Below are 17,009 nucleotides of genomic sequence, written 5' to 3' on the forward strand. Positions count from 1 at the left end.
TACTGTGCTAGCTCATTTCTGTGGACATAGGCAATATGACATCTTTCTTCTGCAGATAAATCTGTTTATCTAGCTTATACATGAACAGATGCTCGCTGGTCTTCCAGGGTACTTTGAAAACAGGAAAATAAACCGATGGTGGTGAAGAGCCTATGCTTGCGTATAAATAGGTTTTTGCCGTTGTGAATGATGGCACAATTCAGGCACAGATATAGTTAGCCCAGGATTTGACTTTGTGAAAGAGCCAGGAGTTAACTACAACCACTGACAGAGAGAAAATCTTATGCAATGTTTACCCAAGACCCTCTGTTTAACCAGCTAGGCTCTTCCTGCTAAGTACTTGCTCGTAGGTGTCTGTCATCATAGCAGCACTAATAAATGTGGCCCAATAGTACTTGCATAACTGCAATTTGTGAAACTTGATTGATATTAAATGAGATGATTTAATCAGTCACTCCAAAAAAAGGTTATGTTAAAACTATGAACTACTAAATTATTGTATTGGCTTCAATTGTAGCCTGTGTAAATGTTCACCTGCTGAAAAATGGCGATTTTAATCTCAAGGTAGTATTGTCTTGACTGCCTCTAACTAGATCAGGAGGAAACCTTTTTTGTAAGGTGGAACTTTAAATTGGATTAAAAGACTCAATTTTTATCTGGTGCAGAGTATTTTACATATGAGAACACTTGTTTAGGGTGTTGTTGACCACCCTTAAAATAATTTAGGTTTTGAATCCACAGTTTGAAGTGTGATTATATTTTGTAATCTTAACTAGAAAACTCAGCATTAAGATTGTATTTAGAGAGCTCTGAGGCTGGAGTGATTTAGAAAGCTTGATGTAATTATGCTGTATACTGCAATAATAGAGTAAAACATTTCTTAAGAAAAATGCTGTGTCTAGTAAGGAGTGTCAAAGGGCATTTTATTAGTCTTATTTGTTCTGTGCTACCATAGGTAGCTGAGGAATAAGACTCTGTGACATTTTTAGTAATGCAGGGAGCAGTCTGACTCATTACAGAAGGTCCTGGGAAACCTTGCAGATCCCTCTCCTGGTGGTGAAAAGAACTGAAGTTCTCTCAAGCAGAATTTGCCAAGGCTCGTAACAAAACTTAACGGATGAGGTGTTCTTATTCCTTCAGGAAATTCCTGTTTATAACCAGCAAGTGTGTCTAACCTTTCCAATTGGTTTTCTTAGGGTAGTGAGCATGCTCGAAGGTCCTCTCTTCTTAACAGCGATGAACCGATGATTTACTACTATGATGATGTGAGAACAGCTTATGATATTTTCCAAAGAGGTGTGCAAGTATCAAGTAAGTCTAACATTAAAGGTAATTTTTTTAACAATATGTCAAGAACTAAAGGTCTGAGCTCTTTTGAAATGCAGTTGGGGAATAGAGGATGCCTACCTAGCAATATGATAAATGTTTTGGATGTAAGCTTTCTTGGAGGCAAATTTAACTGTGACCTTTTGTGAAGCAGAGTTGTTCTTCCCGAGCTTCCCTTCCTACCTTCCCCTCTAAAAAAACCCACCAAAACAGTGTGTCTTCTGAGGGTGTCTGCAAAGAATCTAGAGGCTTAACACCGAGAGTGTAATTACTGTGGTGTCAGGACAGAGGAGTCAGGGGTTAAATTTTGAGTAACTTTTGATTATCATTTTTAGATAACGGTCCATGTCTAGGTGTTAGAAAACCAAACCAGCCATATGAGTGGATCTCCTATAAAGAGGTAAGTAGTCTCTCTAACTTAGTGTTAGACCTGCTTTTGCTTGCTGAGACCATTGATACAACATCCAGTAATGCGATATAACAAATCTTAATTATTTATAGATGTTTTAAAGTAGTGGCAGAATATTGCAGAAAGGTTCTAGTTCCTATTAGCTTAAAGGAACGGCCTCAAATATGTGCGAAGGGGTGAAAAGAGTATCTCCTGCGCTTACCTGGTTTATTAATGGTTTTATTTCAGATTTTTTTGAGGTTATCTTGGCAGCTGAATTGTCGCTGAATTGTTTAGGACTTGGAGACTCCTGCTGAAGGGCTGCAGCTTTGAAGTAGTGTACAGGGACTCATACTACTACTTTAGGTGGTTGCTTCTGAGGGGCTGATTTTACACTAGGAGAAGTCCTATCTACAGATGTTACATGTGCTTCTTGTCTCCATAGTGCTGAATGATGGTTGTATAGAGTGTTAACGGGTATGCTTCTAACTAGTAGCATGCTCCTTCATGATTGCTGAAAATATCTCTATGTAAATCTTTAACAGCTGTGCACTTTTAGGTCATTCCTGATTTAATCAGTTATTGTCTTCACCTTGCCTATTGCGTACTGTTAAGGTCATTAAACACCTTTTATATGTAGCAGACATCACTTGTTCCAAGGTGATTTTGCTGGGCACTTGTTAGGTGCAACCTCTCTTTAATAAAGCTTTGTTATTTCAGTCATGTGACTAACCTGGATTCAGGTCATGTGCTGTATGGAAAGAATTTAGAAAATTGCCTTCCCAAGCTTCATTTATAGAACTAGCTGGGTTTTACTTCCTTATTCTCCCACTTCTTGAAGGGAGAAATAATATTCCCGTAGGCACTGAGTGAAGCAGAAGGATGACATACATAGTGCTTGTGATTGAGCAGAAATATAACGCTGAATCATTCCAAGGTCACTTCTGGGGTTTAATACAGGTAAAGCAAAACAGCCTTTTCTGTGTATGTGAGCTTACCATTTAAACTTACACTTAACACTTTCGAGTCCAGCTAGAGTAAGTGGCTGTTCTATTGCATATTGAGTGCAAGTGTAGTATCTACAATTGGTGCAGTGTAATGGTACTATAGTGTTTAGGTTATCAAAGTCATAAAGGACATCCCAAATAGCCTAGATTAACTTCTGTCTACTTCATACTCGTTATTGACGGGCTGAGAGAGTTGGGGCTGTTCAGCCTGGAGAAGAGGTGATCTTATAGCAGCTTTCCAGTACCTAAAGGGGGCCTACAGGAAAGCTGGAGAGGGACTTTTTACAAGGGCGTGTAGTGATAGGACAAGGGGCAATGGATTTAAACTGAAAGAGGGCAGATTTAGATTAGATATAAGGAAGAAATTTTTACATTGAGGGTGGTGAGGCACTGGAACAAGTTGCCCAGAGAAGTTGTGGATGCCCCATCCCTGGAAGTGTTCAAGGCCAGGATGGATGAGGCTTTGGGCAACCTGGTGTAGTGGAGGATTTCCCTGCCCATGGCAGGGGGGTTTGGGACTAGATGATCTTTAAGGTCCCTTCCAACCCTAACCATTCTATGATTCTATTGGCCTTTTTGTAAGACTTAAGGTAAAATAATCTTGAGGGGGGTATACTGATGAGCTTGCTTTCATTTTTTTGTCTTCTTTCTCTTTTTTGCCCCTCCAGGTTTCAGACAGAGCTGAGTGTGTGGGCTCTGCATTACTCCACCGAGGCTTCAAACCATCTCATGTTCAATATATAGGAATCTTTTCACAAAACAGGCCCGAGGTAATTTAATTGACAGTGTGTGTATTGGTGGTCTAGCTGTTATTGAAGTGGCCCACTCTTTTATCTGTTGCTTTTTGGCAGTGTGCTGAGATTCCTTACTGAGAGTACATTTGGTGTTGGGAAATTGTAGACTCAACAAGCCATAGACATGCCATCTTTAGCTAAGAACCAAAACTGGTAATTGACACAACTGTTAGTGTCTTATTGTGTTTTTTGCTCCCAGAGCTGAATGCGGAGGGCTGGAGAGCAGGAAGAGAATCAGGATATCCAGAAGAACTTAACTCGTTCTCTTCTCCTCTTTCCAGTTTATAGAGGAAGCTTGTTTAATGGGAAGCTAGTGTGGTACTTATTGAATGTAATCACCATTTGCTTTCTCTTAAAAAGTGACATTGGAGTACAAGGTAATTGAAAGCGCTTGGAAGTTACAAGGAGGTATTTAAACCCTTTGAAACCCAAAGAAACACTTAGCAATTAACTATTTGGACAAATAGAAGGTGGCTAAGGGCAATAGTTCTATCTCTGCCAGAGGCTCTGGGCACAAAGATTCAGGGAGAGAGAACTGCTCATGAAGACAAAAATATAAAATTAATTGAAGTTTAATAAAGGGGCAGAAAGACTAAAGAAAGTGATGTAATTAAAGATCGCCCAACTAACCTGAGACAACTACAGGGATATTTAGATTGATTAGCTAGTGTCTATCCATTTTAACCAGAAGTGCTTCTAGGTTGCCGTTTCTAAAAATATAATTAAATATTCAGTAAATATTTTCTAGACTTGTTTATTAAATCCATTTAATAGGACTAATTTCTCTAACCTATGTTTAATGTGCTTAATAGCTTGAGCTCTTACTTTCTGCATTAAGCTAGTTCAATCAAACCTGTATTAAGACAGGAAACTGGTTCTTAAGTTTTGTCAAAAATACACTGTCTCTCTTGATTAAACACTCCGAGCTGGATGTCATTAACTGGAGCCATCTACAGTGTTGACAGAGTTAGAACTTGTATCAGTGTTTTGGTTGTGCTGGACAACAGCTTGCTGTTTGATCTCTTCTGATTTCAGTTTGTCACTGAGTCTTCCTTGCTGTCATTAAAATGTAAGCTGTGTGGTAACTGAGCTTGACCCCCTTCCTCCTCTCCCAACCTTCACCATAAAACCATCCTCCCCTAACTCTAGTCTTGTGCAGATGAAGAAAAACACTTTTTCCAGACTCTTAAACCTGCAGTAGCTGGCTGCTTGGATTTTCCTGCTGTTATTCTGGTTCTAACAGTTACAGTTTTATTTCTGTAATAAAAAAAAGTCTGAGATGTCTCCAACTAGGAAGCTGTTAAATGCTATGGTGTTACAGACCCTTCAGATCAGTCTCCTGTGCTTATAACATCCTGAACTGGAAGTAAAAAAGGGAGCCAGATGTTAGTATTGTGCCAGTTGGAACCGTTTCTCTGTAGGCCTTTGGGTGCAAAGTCTTTGATTGCTGTGTCAGTGGATTTTCTGAAGGAGAGCACGATAGTGTCGTCTGCTCTTGGATCACAGAGACAAAACATGCCTGAGCAGCATTGCTCCAGTGGGCTTTGGGTTGGGTCAGGAATGAGCTGGAAAGACTTGTTTAAACCCGCAATTTTAAATCTGGGACTTTCCCTGATTGCAAACCACTGGATGGATGTTGTGACATCCCCAACATCATCACTAATCCAGACAGGAGATTATGTGAAGTGTTTTTTTTTGTGTGAAATGATTCACATTTTTCAGTTTAGGGGAAACAGCTACTGGGGAAACCCCCTAATGGGGAAAATCCTAGCATGTTACTTGCTTAAATGTTCACTAAAAAAAAAATAACTTGGATTTATAAATAAAAATATTACTATCTCTTTGAGTAACTGGAAAAGAAATTATCTCTTCTGCAGCAAAGTTGTGTTTTGAATTGAGATAACAGGACAGTGAAATATACAGTGTCCCTTAATAGAAGATAAGAGCTATGTCAGAAAACAAATTGAAACTTTCAAACAGCTGTCCTATTCGGTACTAGTTACTTGCTTGAGCTTTAAGAGAGAACTCAAGCATCAAGGTTTGATATTTGTATTTAAATACTCTTAACTTTAGAAGCTAAAATGGAAGAAGAATGTCTTGGTAGTCCAGAAAATAAAGATGCTAGTTGTTGTATTGAGAATGATGGTGTGCAAGAGTTGTTGCAAACTGCAATAGGAAGCTTTTATCACTGTGTGCAGCTTCTGAAGTCTACTGTAGTAGACCCCCACCTGATTAAAATAACTACTAAACTTCAGGATGCTGAACATCTGCCTCCCTGTTACATGTACTAGTGGATGCAATCCAGGAAGATATATTCAGTGGACCCTTTCATGGCTGGTGTAGGTGTGCCTGCTTAGACTTATCACTATGTCTAATGTCTGCATGAAGATCTAGTTGCCTGTTAGCTGACCTTTTACTAGTTTTATAAGAAGTCTTTTTGGACAAGAGGTGTACAACTTAACCTGTTGCATAAACGCTTTCAGAAAAAATCCCTGCATTTAAGGCTGTCTCAATCAGTAGAGAACTTTAGGAAACTTACCCATAATGAACAGTTTGTAAATCTGAGATTTAGCAACTTTGTTAACATAGCCTCTGTATTAGATATTATATGAGCTAACCAGCTGAATGATGTTTAAACTTGTCATCATACGGGGTGAGGTAACTGGCTAGTGTCCTGCAAAAACACTGGAAAGTGTGACAAAGTTTGGGGATGGGGAAGAGAAACAAGCACCCTTGTTAATGCAGTCCTTGTTGATAACTGGTAAGTTCTGATAACTTTTAAAGACGCATGTTGTTTTGTTCCTGTAGCTGGAACTGACTAAAAGTGCCATGTCTGAGAATTTTTGTCATTCTTCTTTGATGGGAAAAACTGAAATGTTCCAGTTCCACTGCCGCCTTCTTGTGTCTGGAGGCTCCCATTTCAGGAGTCACATGCGACCCTGTATTTTGGTGTAGTTAGTTGTTTACAAACTATACCAAATAGCTACTATCCAGAAAAAGAATTGCTTGACTGTTTTTTTTTTTTTTACCTTGATGCTGCTTTGAATGTAATCAGGCTTGCTGTAAAGCATTGTCATCTTGCATCACGCATAATAAGCCTGCAAAATCCATTATGTTTATTGAGTACTGCACTTGCTAGCAGGCAAATCCTTATTGCAGCTTTCAGGGATGCAATTGCATTTTTTATAGAAGTCTTCAGATTAGATTCCTTTAAAGAAGAGTGGTTAGTCTTGAGAAATGCTGAAAAACTTTTTGGGACTGGCTTTCCAAAGGACTTCTAGTTTAACTGCATATGTTGCATCTCTGGCCATCAAATGAGATGCAGATAATGTAGAGGTAAGAATATTGCGTGTATGTAAATTCTGTGTCAAGACATGAGCAAGTCCTTCACTGATTCATATGCCATGGTAATATAGAATATTGAGGGCTTAAAACCAAGAAAAAATATTGTACTCTTATTCAAAGTCTCTTTCTGTTAATACATAAACTAAGGAGACAGTTAATGTTAACTGTTTTTCAAAAGTACTTAAGATTACTCTTAGAGGAAGAGCTGAATTTTGTTGGATTGGATTCTTTCCCATGGCGGCTTCTTGTTTATTTTTTCTTTCCTCCTTCCACAGATAAAAATGTAGTAAGTCTTCAAAGTAAACAAATGATACAAACTCCTACTTTTTTTTTTTTTTCCCCAGAAAGGCTTGTCCAAATGAGCTCTGTCCTATTAGCTTCCTTGTTAGAATCCAAATATGAGTCTTTCTTGGAGGTCTGTTATGATAAGCAAACACATAGTGACTTGCATCTCTTGTTTTTTGTGCAGTGGGTTATCATTGAACAGGGATGCTATGCATTCTCCATGGTGGTGGTGCCACTCTATGATACACTGGGAACGGAAGCAATTACGTACATTGTGAACAAAGGTAGGACGCTTTGAGTAGTTCAGCAACTGAATGTGTGATGGCAGAGCTGACTGAGGGCAGAACTGTAGCCTTCTTCAGAAGAGTCTTCCATTACTGCATTCTGAAGTATGGATGCATCTAGTCTAAACTCAATGTGTCATATCGATAATGTCATTCTCTTTCATCAGCTGAGTTGTCATTGGTTTTCTGTGACAAACCTGACAAGGCCAAACTTCTGCTAACCAGTGTGGAAAAGGGGGAAACTCCAGTACTCAACACCATTGTTATCATGGAGTCTTTTGGCATGGATCTTGTGGAACGTGGCAAAAAGTGTGGGGTGGAAGTCTTCAGCATGAGAGAAATAGAGGTAAGCATGCTTAACCTACTTTACTGCTTTCATCCCATTTACTTGTGGATGAAGAAGACAGTGTCTGTTGAACAGATTTTAGGACTGTGAACAAAATGTGGTGGATTAGTCTCAAAATACTTAACTATCTCTTGGATTGAATTAAAAAAAAATATTTTTTTAAAAAAAGAAAGCGACTTGCTAGTACTATTTCACAATGCACAAAATGTAAAAGTGTATATGCCAAGATGATGGAAGGAAAGCTTGTTAACATAGTCCAGACCGAACATTGGATCTGAGTGTTAGGGCTTGCCCATGTGAAGCAGTAACATGATAGTTATATACTGTGACCAATACTTCAGAAGTACTTGTTTCAAAAAGAGCCTGTGTGGGTTTTGGTCTTGTGAAAAATGGCATCTTCCCCTATACACTGAATCTACAAAATGTTTTCTGGGGAAGGAGGAAAATGTCAGTAAACTCTTCCAGGGTAAGCTTATGGTAATGTAGGGGAATGAGACTTCCAGGATTTGGAAGTAGAAACCATTTGGCTTAGCCATCTAATGTTCAAATCTTGGTTTTGCTTGTAGTTATTTTGTCTGCATAGATCTCTCATGCAAGTTTATTTCATAACCTCAGTCACTAGTTGGAGAACTCTGTCCCAGGATCAAATTGCGTAAAGTACATTTTTACTGTGAGATTATGAAACCGGGTTTAGCCTGATTCCAGCTGGAGTTCTGGTAAAGGCTTGGCTCACTAAGACTTGCGTATCTCCAAATAAGTGTGCTTGTCTTGTGCAGGTGTCAGTAACTGGTGTGAAATACTTAATTTCCCCGAACATGTTTTCACAGCAGCCTTAACTGCTATGTTAACAGGGCCACCTTCTGGTAAAGGTACAAAAATGCCAGCATGTCTTTTAAAAGGCGATTAACTGTATCGTAGCTATCTAGCCTCAGCAAGACTGCCAAGTTGAAATGAGGCTAAAAACTTTATGCAGAGTAAGTGATTTACACAGTGCTGTAGCCCACTGGCAAAAGGGTTGGGTTAAACTTGGAAAAATATTGGCCCAACTGCAAGTTGGTACACTAAAATCAGCTTCTTTCCTTGAATTGAACTGCAGTTTTTGGCAGGGGAGGATGCTTTCCACTGGATCCTTCTAGCTACAGAAAAACAAAACCAGGTGGTGAATGTTATCTTTAAGTTAGACGTTTAGATGCTTAAGTAGTGACTGCCAGTAGTACTTGTCGCTCTTATTTAGCAACACTTGATGTTTGGATTAATGCAGTAATAGGTGTTCTAAGAACCTCCTCGTCTATTCTATGATAGATTATTCTATCTATTCTATCTATCTATTCTATCATAGATTCTATGATTCTATGATTCTATTCTCAGAAATTAGGCAAATTTAAATATTTCTAATACTGTTTCAGTGAGCAGGATTTTTTTTTTTTTCCTAGAGGTGGAAGCTTTTAGTGTCTCCTGAAAGGCAACTATGAACTATTTAGGAGCTTAGATTAGAACAGAGTAACTATTTCTAGCTTTAAGTACTTGTTTTCTGGATTTTTGGCTTGAGCTTATTGCTCAGCTGTGGTTTATAGGTTGTGTGACTAATTCGTCTGTGTATCTCCTGGATGCCATAAGCTTGGGTTTTGATGCCCAGTATATAAATATTGTGGTTACTTAAGACCTGAGTAGCTGTGAATAAATGGCTCTTGAGCTGGAAGAGACATTGGAGTTCTGTTCTAGGAGATCTTAGCTGTATGTTCAGTAAATACCAGATCTTACTCGAAACAGGCTGTAGGGAGGTATTGAGCTTCTGGTGGTACTTGAAATGCAGATGCTGTTGTTTTGAGTAGACAGGTGTGTTGTCGTAATAGCAAATTTTTGCATAATGGCACTGTTTCAAAAGGAGGAACTTACAGGTATGGGAATGTTAACTGTCTTTCTGGATGTTCCTTTTTTCTTAAACCTCTTTGGGTAAACTAAGAGGTACATCATACTAAAGGAAGTCTAGGGCTAGTGAAGGAATGCATATTGCTGTTGTATACTTGGAATGTAAAGGCAATGATGAAGTTGATGTGTCTGCCCTCAAAGAGTGCTTCCAAAGCTATACTTAACAAAAGATCCATTTTAATTTGTGTGAGTCCTTAAGCTAGTATTGTTTCTAGTCTTAAATAGGCATGACAGTAGTAAGTCTTGATTTGGAACTTTAAAGCTCATAGATACTGAACATCAGCTTTCAGATCTTTCCTCTTAATCACTATATCCTGGATGATAAAAGGATCTTCTTGATATCCATTCCCTTCTGCCTAAAGAACTATGGCATCATTAATGGTCAGGCCTGAGTAAGGAGAGACAGGGAAGGAGAAGAGCTTCTGGAGGAGACAATCTTGTGCTCTTCACTCTTAAGTATAAAAGGAGTACAAACCACCAATGACCCTTCATGGGGAAACTCAGTCTTCCTTCTCACAAGCAGTGATGTTGGTGCGAGATGCTCCCCGAGATGACTCTTGCTTCATCTAGTCAATGGTTGTCAGTGGCACATGTCTTCTGCATGAGGTATAGGATGGATCGCCTTCTGTGGCTTGTCATAACACTGCTTAACCTTGAGCTTCTCTAGTGAGTGACTTCTGGTTTTCTAGCTGGAAAAAAAACCTATGCGTTTTAGATCAGTTATCACTTTTGTATTTGTAGAACATGGCAGTCATTCTATGTATCTTTAAAACATCCTTTAAAGCCTTTGATACCCTTTGGTAAGTTAAAATCCCTTAACAGACAGTCTAAATAATGGAATATTATGGTGTTTGGTAATATTTATCTGGTAAATTTAAAGCAAAAAAGGTTACATGCCCATGTCTAAACTGTCTCTCTGCCCTTTCTCTCCTTTCTGTAGGAGCTGGGAAGAGCACACAGGCAAAAACCTATGGTAAGTGTGAAATTAGTTCACGTTACTTAATCTGAAGGTGAATAGCATTCTGTAGATCAAACTAGCAAATCTCCCTGTCTCCCATAGCTCAAAAGTAACACTAGTATTTCAATGTTTTGTCCAAGAAAATCTTTTTCCTTGCTATCTTAACAATACTAATACTTTCTTAACTCTCATAGCCTCCAAAGCCAGAAGATCTAGCAATCATCTGTTTCACCAGTGGAACGACAGGTACACCTCATTACATTATGCAGAATTTATTATCCTGTATGTGCAAAATTAATTCAGAAGTCCTACTTTTTTTCAAGACTCTCCCCTGCTGCTGCTGCATGTTTTTGGCAAGTAGTAGGTGGGGAAGGTTTACGGTAAGGCTTCCTTTGATTTCCCCCCTCCCTCAATTGATCAATACAGAGTTGTAGTATTGGGAGGTGGAGGTGTTACATTTTTGGGCTTGGAAATAAGTACTGAACCTGTGTTTCCGTTATAATAAGGACTCTGCATCAGACTTCAGACTTTAAATTCTTCCATAGTCTCTTTTTGTACTGTACTAGCAAAACCTGGCAACCTGGTGTAGTGGAGGGTTTCCCTGCCCATGGCAGGGGGGTTGGAACTAGATGATCTTTAAGGTCCCTTCCAACCCCATCTATTCTATGATTAGCAAAACTTGTTCCTTAGCTGTATGCAACCTTGCTGTAAGACCAAAACAAAGACTACTGTCTAGATGTGACCTGCTTGACGCTTATGAATTAATATTCAACACTGGCAGGGAGCAAAAGGGAAGAGTACGACAAGCTACATCTTTAAAGCAGATGTGAGAACAGAAATTAGTCTGGGTTTGATAACTGCATCTTCCCAGAAGTGTTAAATTTTGAATGAGAAGCTTATCCAAGAAACATGGCAATTTCTTAAGGATTTGCTCTCCTTATGAAATTTGAATACTTCAACACAAACTTATTATTTAACTGTTACCAGCTATTCTTGAAAGTGTGTTAGAATGTTCTCTGCTTTTTGTATAATTGATATACAAAGAAAGGTATTAATGCCAAAGAAGGGACTGATTGATTGAAATGTTATTAGGCTAGTTTTACCACTGCTTGATAACTTAAAGGATCTAAAAATTTCACTGTTGCATACTGATGTGCTTCTTCCTTAGGAAACCCCAAAGGAGCTATGATCACTCATCAAAACATAGTCAGCAATGCTTCAGCTTTTGTGAAATCTACAGAGGTAAACTCTAAAGGTTAACAATGTGGATTTGCATGAAGGGAAGAATTTCGGGACTAAAACCAACATTGAAATCTCATTAACTTTCGTCTTAACTTTTAGTAAGATCCAAGTGAAAATGTAACTTGAGCGCTCTGCCCATGCTAGGTCAGAAGTCGATGTTTACTAGTTTCTTCTGCTAGGGTCAAGAACCTGACAGATTTACGTTTTGGTCTGACTCAAGGGAAGCGTTACAAAGAGCCTGATGTGGATCTGCATTACATTCTGCCATGGCCTTACAGTGTTTGTCATTAGTGCAAGCTCTGTGTCAGAGGGTTTGTGCAGAGGCTAAGCTTTTCCACTAAGGATGAGAGAAGCTATAGCGTATTTTAGCTCCCGAAAATAATTAAAGCCCTTGCATAAATAAGCAAGACGCATAACATTTCTTATTCTTAAATTAAGCAACCAATCTCACAATTAGATCATGTAAGGTATTTTTGATATCAACCTTATGGTAAATTGGATAAGCAAACTTTCTGATCTAAGGTGAAAGTGTGTATTTTAAAGCACTGAGGCATACTACTGTAACCTTTTTTGTTCCTCTTCCCTCCCAATGCAAATAATGGAACTTTCTGTGGTTTCTCTCAGAATTTGTTTCTATTCATAATCATATGAATGATATGTTGTAATAATCTGGTCACTGTACTGAAGTCTAAAAGATTACCATTTCTGCAATGTGTGTTTACTCAGAAGTCATTGCTGTAATCTTTTTAATGAAAGCAAGACAATGCAACTTCATTACAAACAAAACTGAAGCAAAGGCTGTGCTCTAGAGTTTAGACGCTAGATTTCACTGTTGTTAGCAGCTCTGGCAAAATAGAGAATCAATGAGAATTAAATTTTATTTTACTAACACTTTCAGAAAACATTTATGCCTTCCCCTGATGACATTCTGATATCATTCCTGCCCTTGGCTCATATGTTTGAGAGAATCGTTGAGGTAAGCATCTGTTTGTTGTACTGAACTATTGAGAAGCTTGCTTTTCTTACAGAATGCATGTCTCTTGAATCCCAGTGATACATACTATTCCTTTTTGACTTTTGCACATGCGTATGAAAGTTCGAGGTAGGGTTCAGGAAAACAATATCCCATAAACAATATTCAGAGAGTACTAGACAATTGGTTTTCATGCCAAAATACACACACTAACCTTGGAGCTAGGGTTCATAAGAAACTGGTTTACTGGAACATCATTCAATCTCTTAGCACGTGTACACTGCCTAGAAATTCCCTCTGATGTAACTGGTGCACTATTAAAAACCCATGCCATTCTTTAGTCTGCAAACTTGAAAAATTTATTTTGTAATGTGGCATCCTGCTTGCTTACACAAAACTAATTTTAAGTTAGTTAAACTCACCATTGTTTCCAAGAAACTTCAATAAAAAGGGAGGGATTTTTTTTCAGTGGAGCTCTCTTCCAGGAAATGAAAATGGCTTTAAATGCCGTTTAATGACAAACTCTTAAGTTCTCTTGGATAGCTTGTTTTACCATATAGCAACACCTGGGGCTTTCTTCTTAAGGATAAGGATGCTCAGGTTGTCTGAATACTAGCAGCCTTAATAAGGACCTCTGAGCCCATAGTTAGGTGGTATGCACTATTGAAAGGACGCAATTTCCTCAAACTTCTTCTATACAGTAGAAGCACAGGTACTTAATTACCGTACTTACTGAAGTTGAATAACACCTCTCCCTTAGGTGGCATTGCAAATATGTACATTGAAGGTAGTCATGTCCCAATTTATGTAGGGAAATATACAGCCTCTGTGCAAGTGTGAAAAGGCACATGGAGCCAGAAATTGTCCTGTGATTTCAGTTAGGAGTCCCGACCTTTCTACCTAAAAAGTGTGTTTATATACACATAGATAAAAATGTATATATGCACTTTTTTTCTTTTCTTTTTTTTTCATCCTGATAACCTGAATACCAGTTATACTTCAGTGTCTCTTTTACTGAGGCCTGCCTTGCACCAGAGGGTACAAACTCTGTAGGTAACAGCTCTGCTCTTGATTAAGCAATAGAAATAGAATGGGAACTTGTGTTCTAAAGTATAAATGAGCAGAAAGCGTTTGGATCTCAATATTCCTCTGCTGTTTGAGGTCTTTACAAAGTAGGTGTTTACCTGTATGTTTATGTAAGGAGATTAAACACGGACACCTTTGGTAGAAAGGATAAAATATTTGTTACTGTTTGGGGTCGATATGAACGCAGGCTCTGTGAGAAAAGCGATCTTTAGAGTCTGCCCCTGTTGCAAAGTTCATGTTTGCTGATTTTGGCTTCCTAAGGAAGCTAGAGGGTCAGTGAACTTGACAGGACAAACATGTTCCCACCTAGCAAAGGCAGTTGCTGCTCATTCCATCTGGACTGATGCATTTGCAGCTTTTTAGCAGATGGTGGCAAAGCACAGGTGAAGGAGGAAAGTGACACTTCAGCATGTCTTGTGTGCAGAAAAGATAAGAATAGGTGACAGGGGATGAAGGAAGAGGTGTTACGGAGGAAGCAGAAGAAATAAAAACTAGTAGGTATAGAGAAACACAAGAAAAGTAGGGATGTTAATAAAAAGAAATCAATAAAATCCAAACAAAATAGGAAGAAAAGGAGCGTATAGGTGTGGGAGGTAGAGCTTCTAGACTCTAGCATAAAGAATATAGAACACAACAGGATGAGGTCTGCCTTCCTTGGTGTAAGTCTGAAGTGATGCAAAAATAATCAGTGGCTCTGCTAGGATCTTCCAAAGAGCATCTTGATCACCTCACAACAAGTCCGCTTACATTGGTCTTGTGAAACAGGAAGGAAAACCAGAGTGCAAGAGAATGAAAAGCAAGTAGCACAAGGCAGAAATCCCTTCTGGACCATACGTAGCATGTGCTGACTTTTTTATTATATAGCAGGGAACAAAGTTCTAGTATTTTTAAATAAGCCTGATTAAATATTTAAAATAGGAAAGTTCTGCTTTTCAGGCTCTTGCCACCTCTGAGTTGCTGGCATTGCCTTGTTTGGCCATCTGCCCCTTTTTGGATAGGGGCTCTTGTGCTGTATCTCATTCTGTCAAAGTCCTTGGCCTGTGTACACCAGGCATGTCTTGCTACTTGGGTCTTTGCAGCCCCATCTTACAGTCTGAGAATGCTGCAGAACTTGTCCAGAAGCTGCGAGGTTTTAAAGTGGATACTGCACTGTCCACTCTGCATAAGACTGTCATATGCAAATAGCTAAACACATTATACATGCTATGTTTTCAGACTTTTTAAACTTTTTTCTAACAGTGTGTGATTCTGTGCCATGGAGCTCGAATAGGATTCTTTCAGGGGGATATCAGACTGCTCATGGATGACCTAAAAACACTGCAGCCAACTGTGTTTCCTGTAGTACCAAGACTGTTGAACAGAATGTTTGACAAGGTGAGTCTACAGGCATGAGTCTAGGCCTGCGCAGGGTTTTAAGAGACTTGACGAAGTCTGTGCTGACATAGTAGGAGAAACTTGTGCTCTGGAGTGTTAAACTGGCATGCTAACAAATTGGTGTATCTCTTTCTAAAAGAGGGCTGAAAGTGCATGGAATAGTACTGGTTGTATTAAAACACTTTCAGGCAGCAAATACTAGTGTTGAAAAACCTGACTAGGAGACTTAGTTCTCTCTAGCTTGATTAATGACTTACTGTTGTGCTCTGAGCAAGTTATTTAAGTCCAGTCTATGACTGGAGAACATGAGGCTTAGCATCTGCATGCCATGCTTTTAGCATCTGACTCACAGATTGGAATGTGCAAACCAAGGTCAGGTGTTTGCCTATGTTTGCATGGACACATAAAAGTTTCCTATACAGCAGCCAGCATGTTCTAGCAGGGAGAACTATAAACCAGCCAGTCCAGAGTGCTGGGAAGAGGGTGTGTGAGCAGCCTCAGTCTCTCCTGTGCTTGCTGCTTGCCTGCTCAGGGTCATCCAAGTTGGGAATTCAGAAGTAGATTCTCTTTCTTGGCAGATTTTTAAATCATCCTTTGCATGTGGATGACTGACTCTTCTTAGGATACAGCCAGAGGTGTTGAAGGATACAACAAGAAGTCCTGTGACTGCTAAAGAAATGACAGACCTGTCTGTGCTGCCTTAGCTAGGACACTGCTTTGATCATGGGACTAGAGGAACAGCAAGTAATACAAGGTTCTGTTTGGCCCTAGCAACAAATAGTCAACTCCGATGTATTTGGAGGGAAGGAAATTCCAAGCCTTGCTCGCTTAAAACTTACCCCCTTATTTTGCTTACGCCTTCTGTACTGGAATCTGAGAAACAGAGCCAAAGTTTGGGACTCTCTTCTTTCATGATGTCATCTTGCTTGTTGACTCAGGTGCCCTGAGGCTTTCACTCTTCTATGGCACTGTTTAAACCTCACCCAGCCTTGCAGTAACCCAGCATGTGAAGTTAAGTGGGAACCTGGGGGGGGTGGTGGTGGTGCAGTGGCTAATGCTGAAGAGCTGCTGGGTCTGTCTCTTTCCAAGTAAATATACTAATCCTTGGTCTGCTGTTGAGTCTGCGCTGTCTTGCTGAGAACAACCAGAAGGAGCCTTTGAGAAGTGATCTGAAAAGCAAGTTTATATATGCAAGACAGATCTCTGGTATTTCTGAAGAGACTTGCATCTCCTCAGAAAGCCCTGTGTTACTTTACTAATATGTAAAGTAAATGATGGTGCACTCTTTAGAATATGCTGAGGATTATACTTAATTCAGCTTTTGATCAAACTGGAATAGAAAAGTTAAAACATCCACTTTCATTCATACCTTTTAATGAAGAAGCTATACATTGAAAAAGCATCACGCAATTGGATGGGAAACAAGAATTAGTTCAGTGCTAATTTTGGTGGACATCTCTTGAACAGAGGCAAAGAGGCCAAAATGAAATCCACAAGTGTTTATTACCAGAATTAAGATGCCGTTGTGGTTTAACCCCAGCCGTCAACTAAGCACCATACAGCTGCTCGCTCACTCTCCCCTTCAATGGGATGGGGAAGAGAATTGGAAGAGTAAAAGTGAGAAAACTTGTGAGTTGAGATAAAGACAGTTTCACAGGTAAACCAAAAGCCA

At 39.2% G+C, this 17,009-nt stretch overlaps 1 protein-coding gene across 1 annotated transcript in view; it reads left to right on the forward strand.

Moving 5' to 3' along the window:
- The window catches only part of ACSL1 (acyl-CoA synthetase long chain family member 1), a 40,956-nt gene that overhangs the window by 14,889 nt on the left and 9,058 nt on the right, over positions 1–17,009 (forward strand). The window contains exons 3-12 of the mRNA XM_086612375.1: positions 1,197–1,311; positions 1,662–1,726; positions 3,390–3,491; positions 7,330–7,429; positions 7,597–7,775; positions 10,645–10,677; positions 10,857–10,908; positions 11,831–11,904; positions 12,803–12,880; positions 15,203–15,337. Of these exons, the coding sequence (XP_086468501.1) occupies positions 1,197–1,311; positions 1,662–1,726; positions 3,390–3,491; positions 7,330–7,429; positions 7,597–7,775; positions 10,645–10,677; positions 10,857–10,908; positions 11,831–11,904; positions 12,803–12,880; positions 15,203–15,337 (933 nt within the window). The remainder of the gene's footprint in view (positions 1–1,196; positions 1,312–1,661; positions 1,727–3,389; positions 3,492–7,329; positions 7,430–7,596; positions 7,776–10,644; positions 10,678–10,856; positions 10,909–11,830; positions 11,905–12,802; positions 12,881–15,202; positions 15,338–17,009) is intronic.

This window comes from Tauraco erythrolophus, chromosome 5 (assembly GCF_009769465.1).
Source record: "Tauraco erythrolophus isolate bTauEry1 chromosome 5, bTauEry1.pri, whole genome shotgun sequence".
In the NCBI taxonomy this organism is placed as follows: domain Eukaryota; kingdom Metazoa; phylum Chordata; class Aves; order Musophagiformes; family Musophagidae; genus Tauraco; species Tauraco erythrolophus.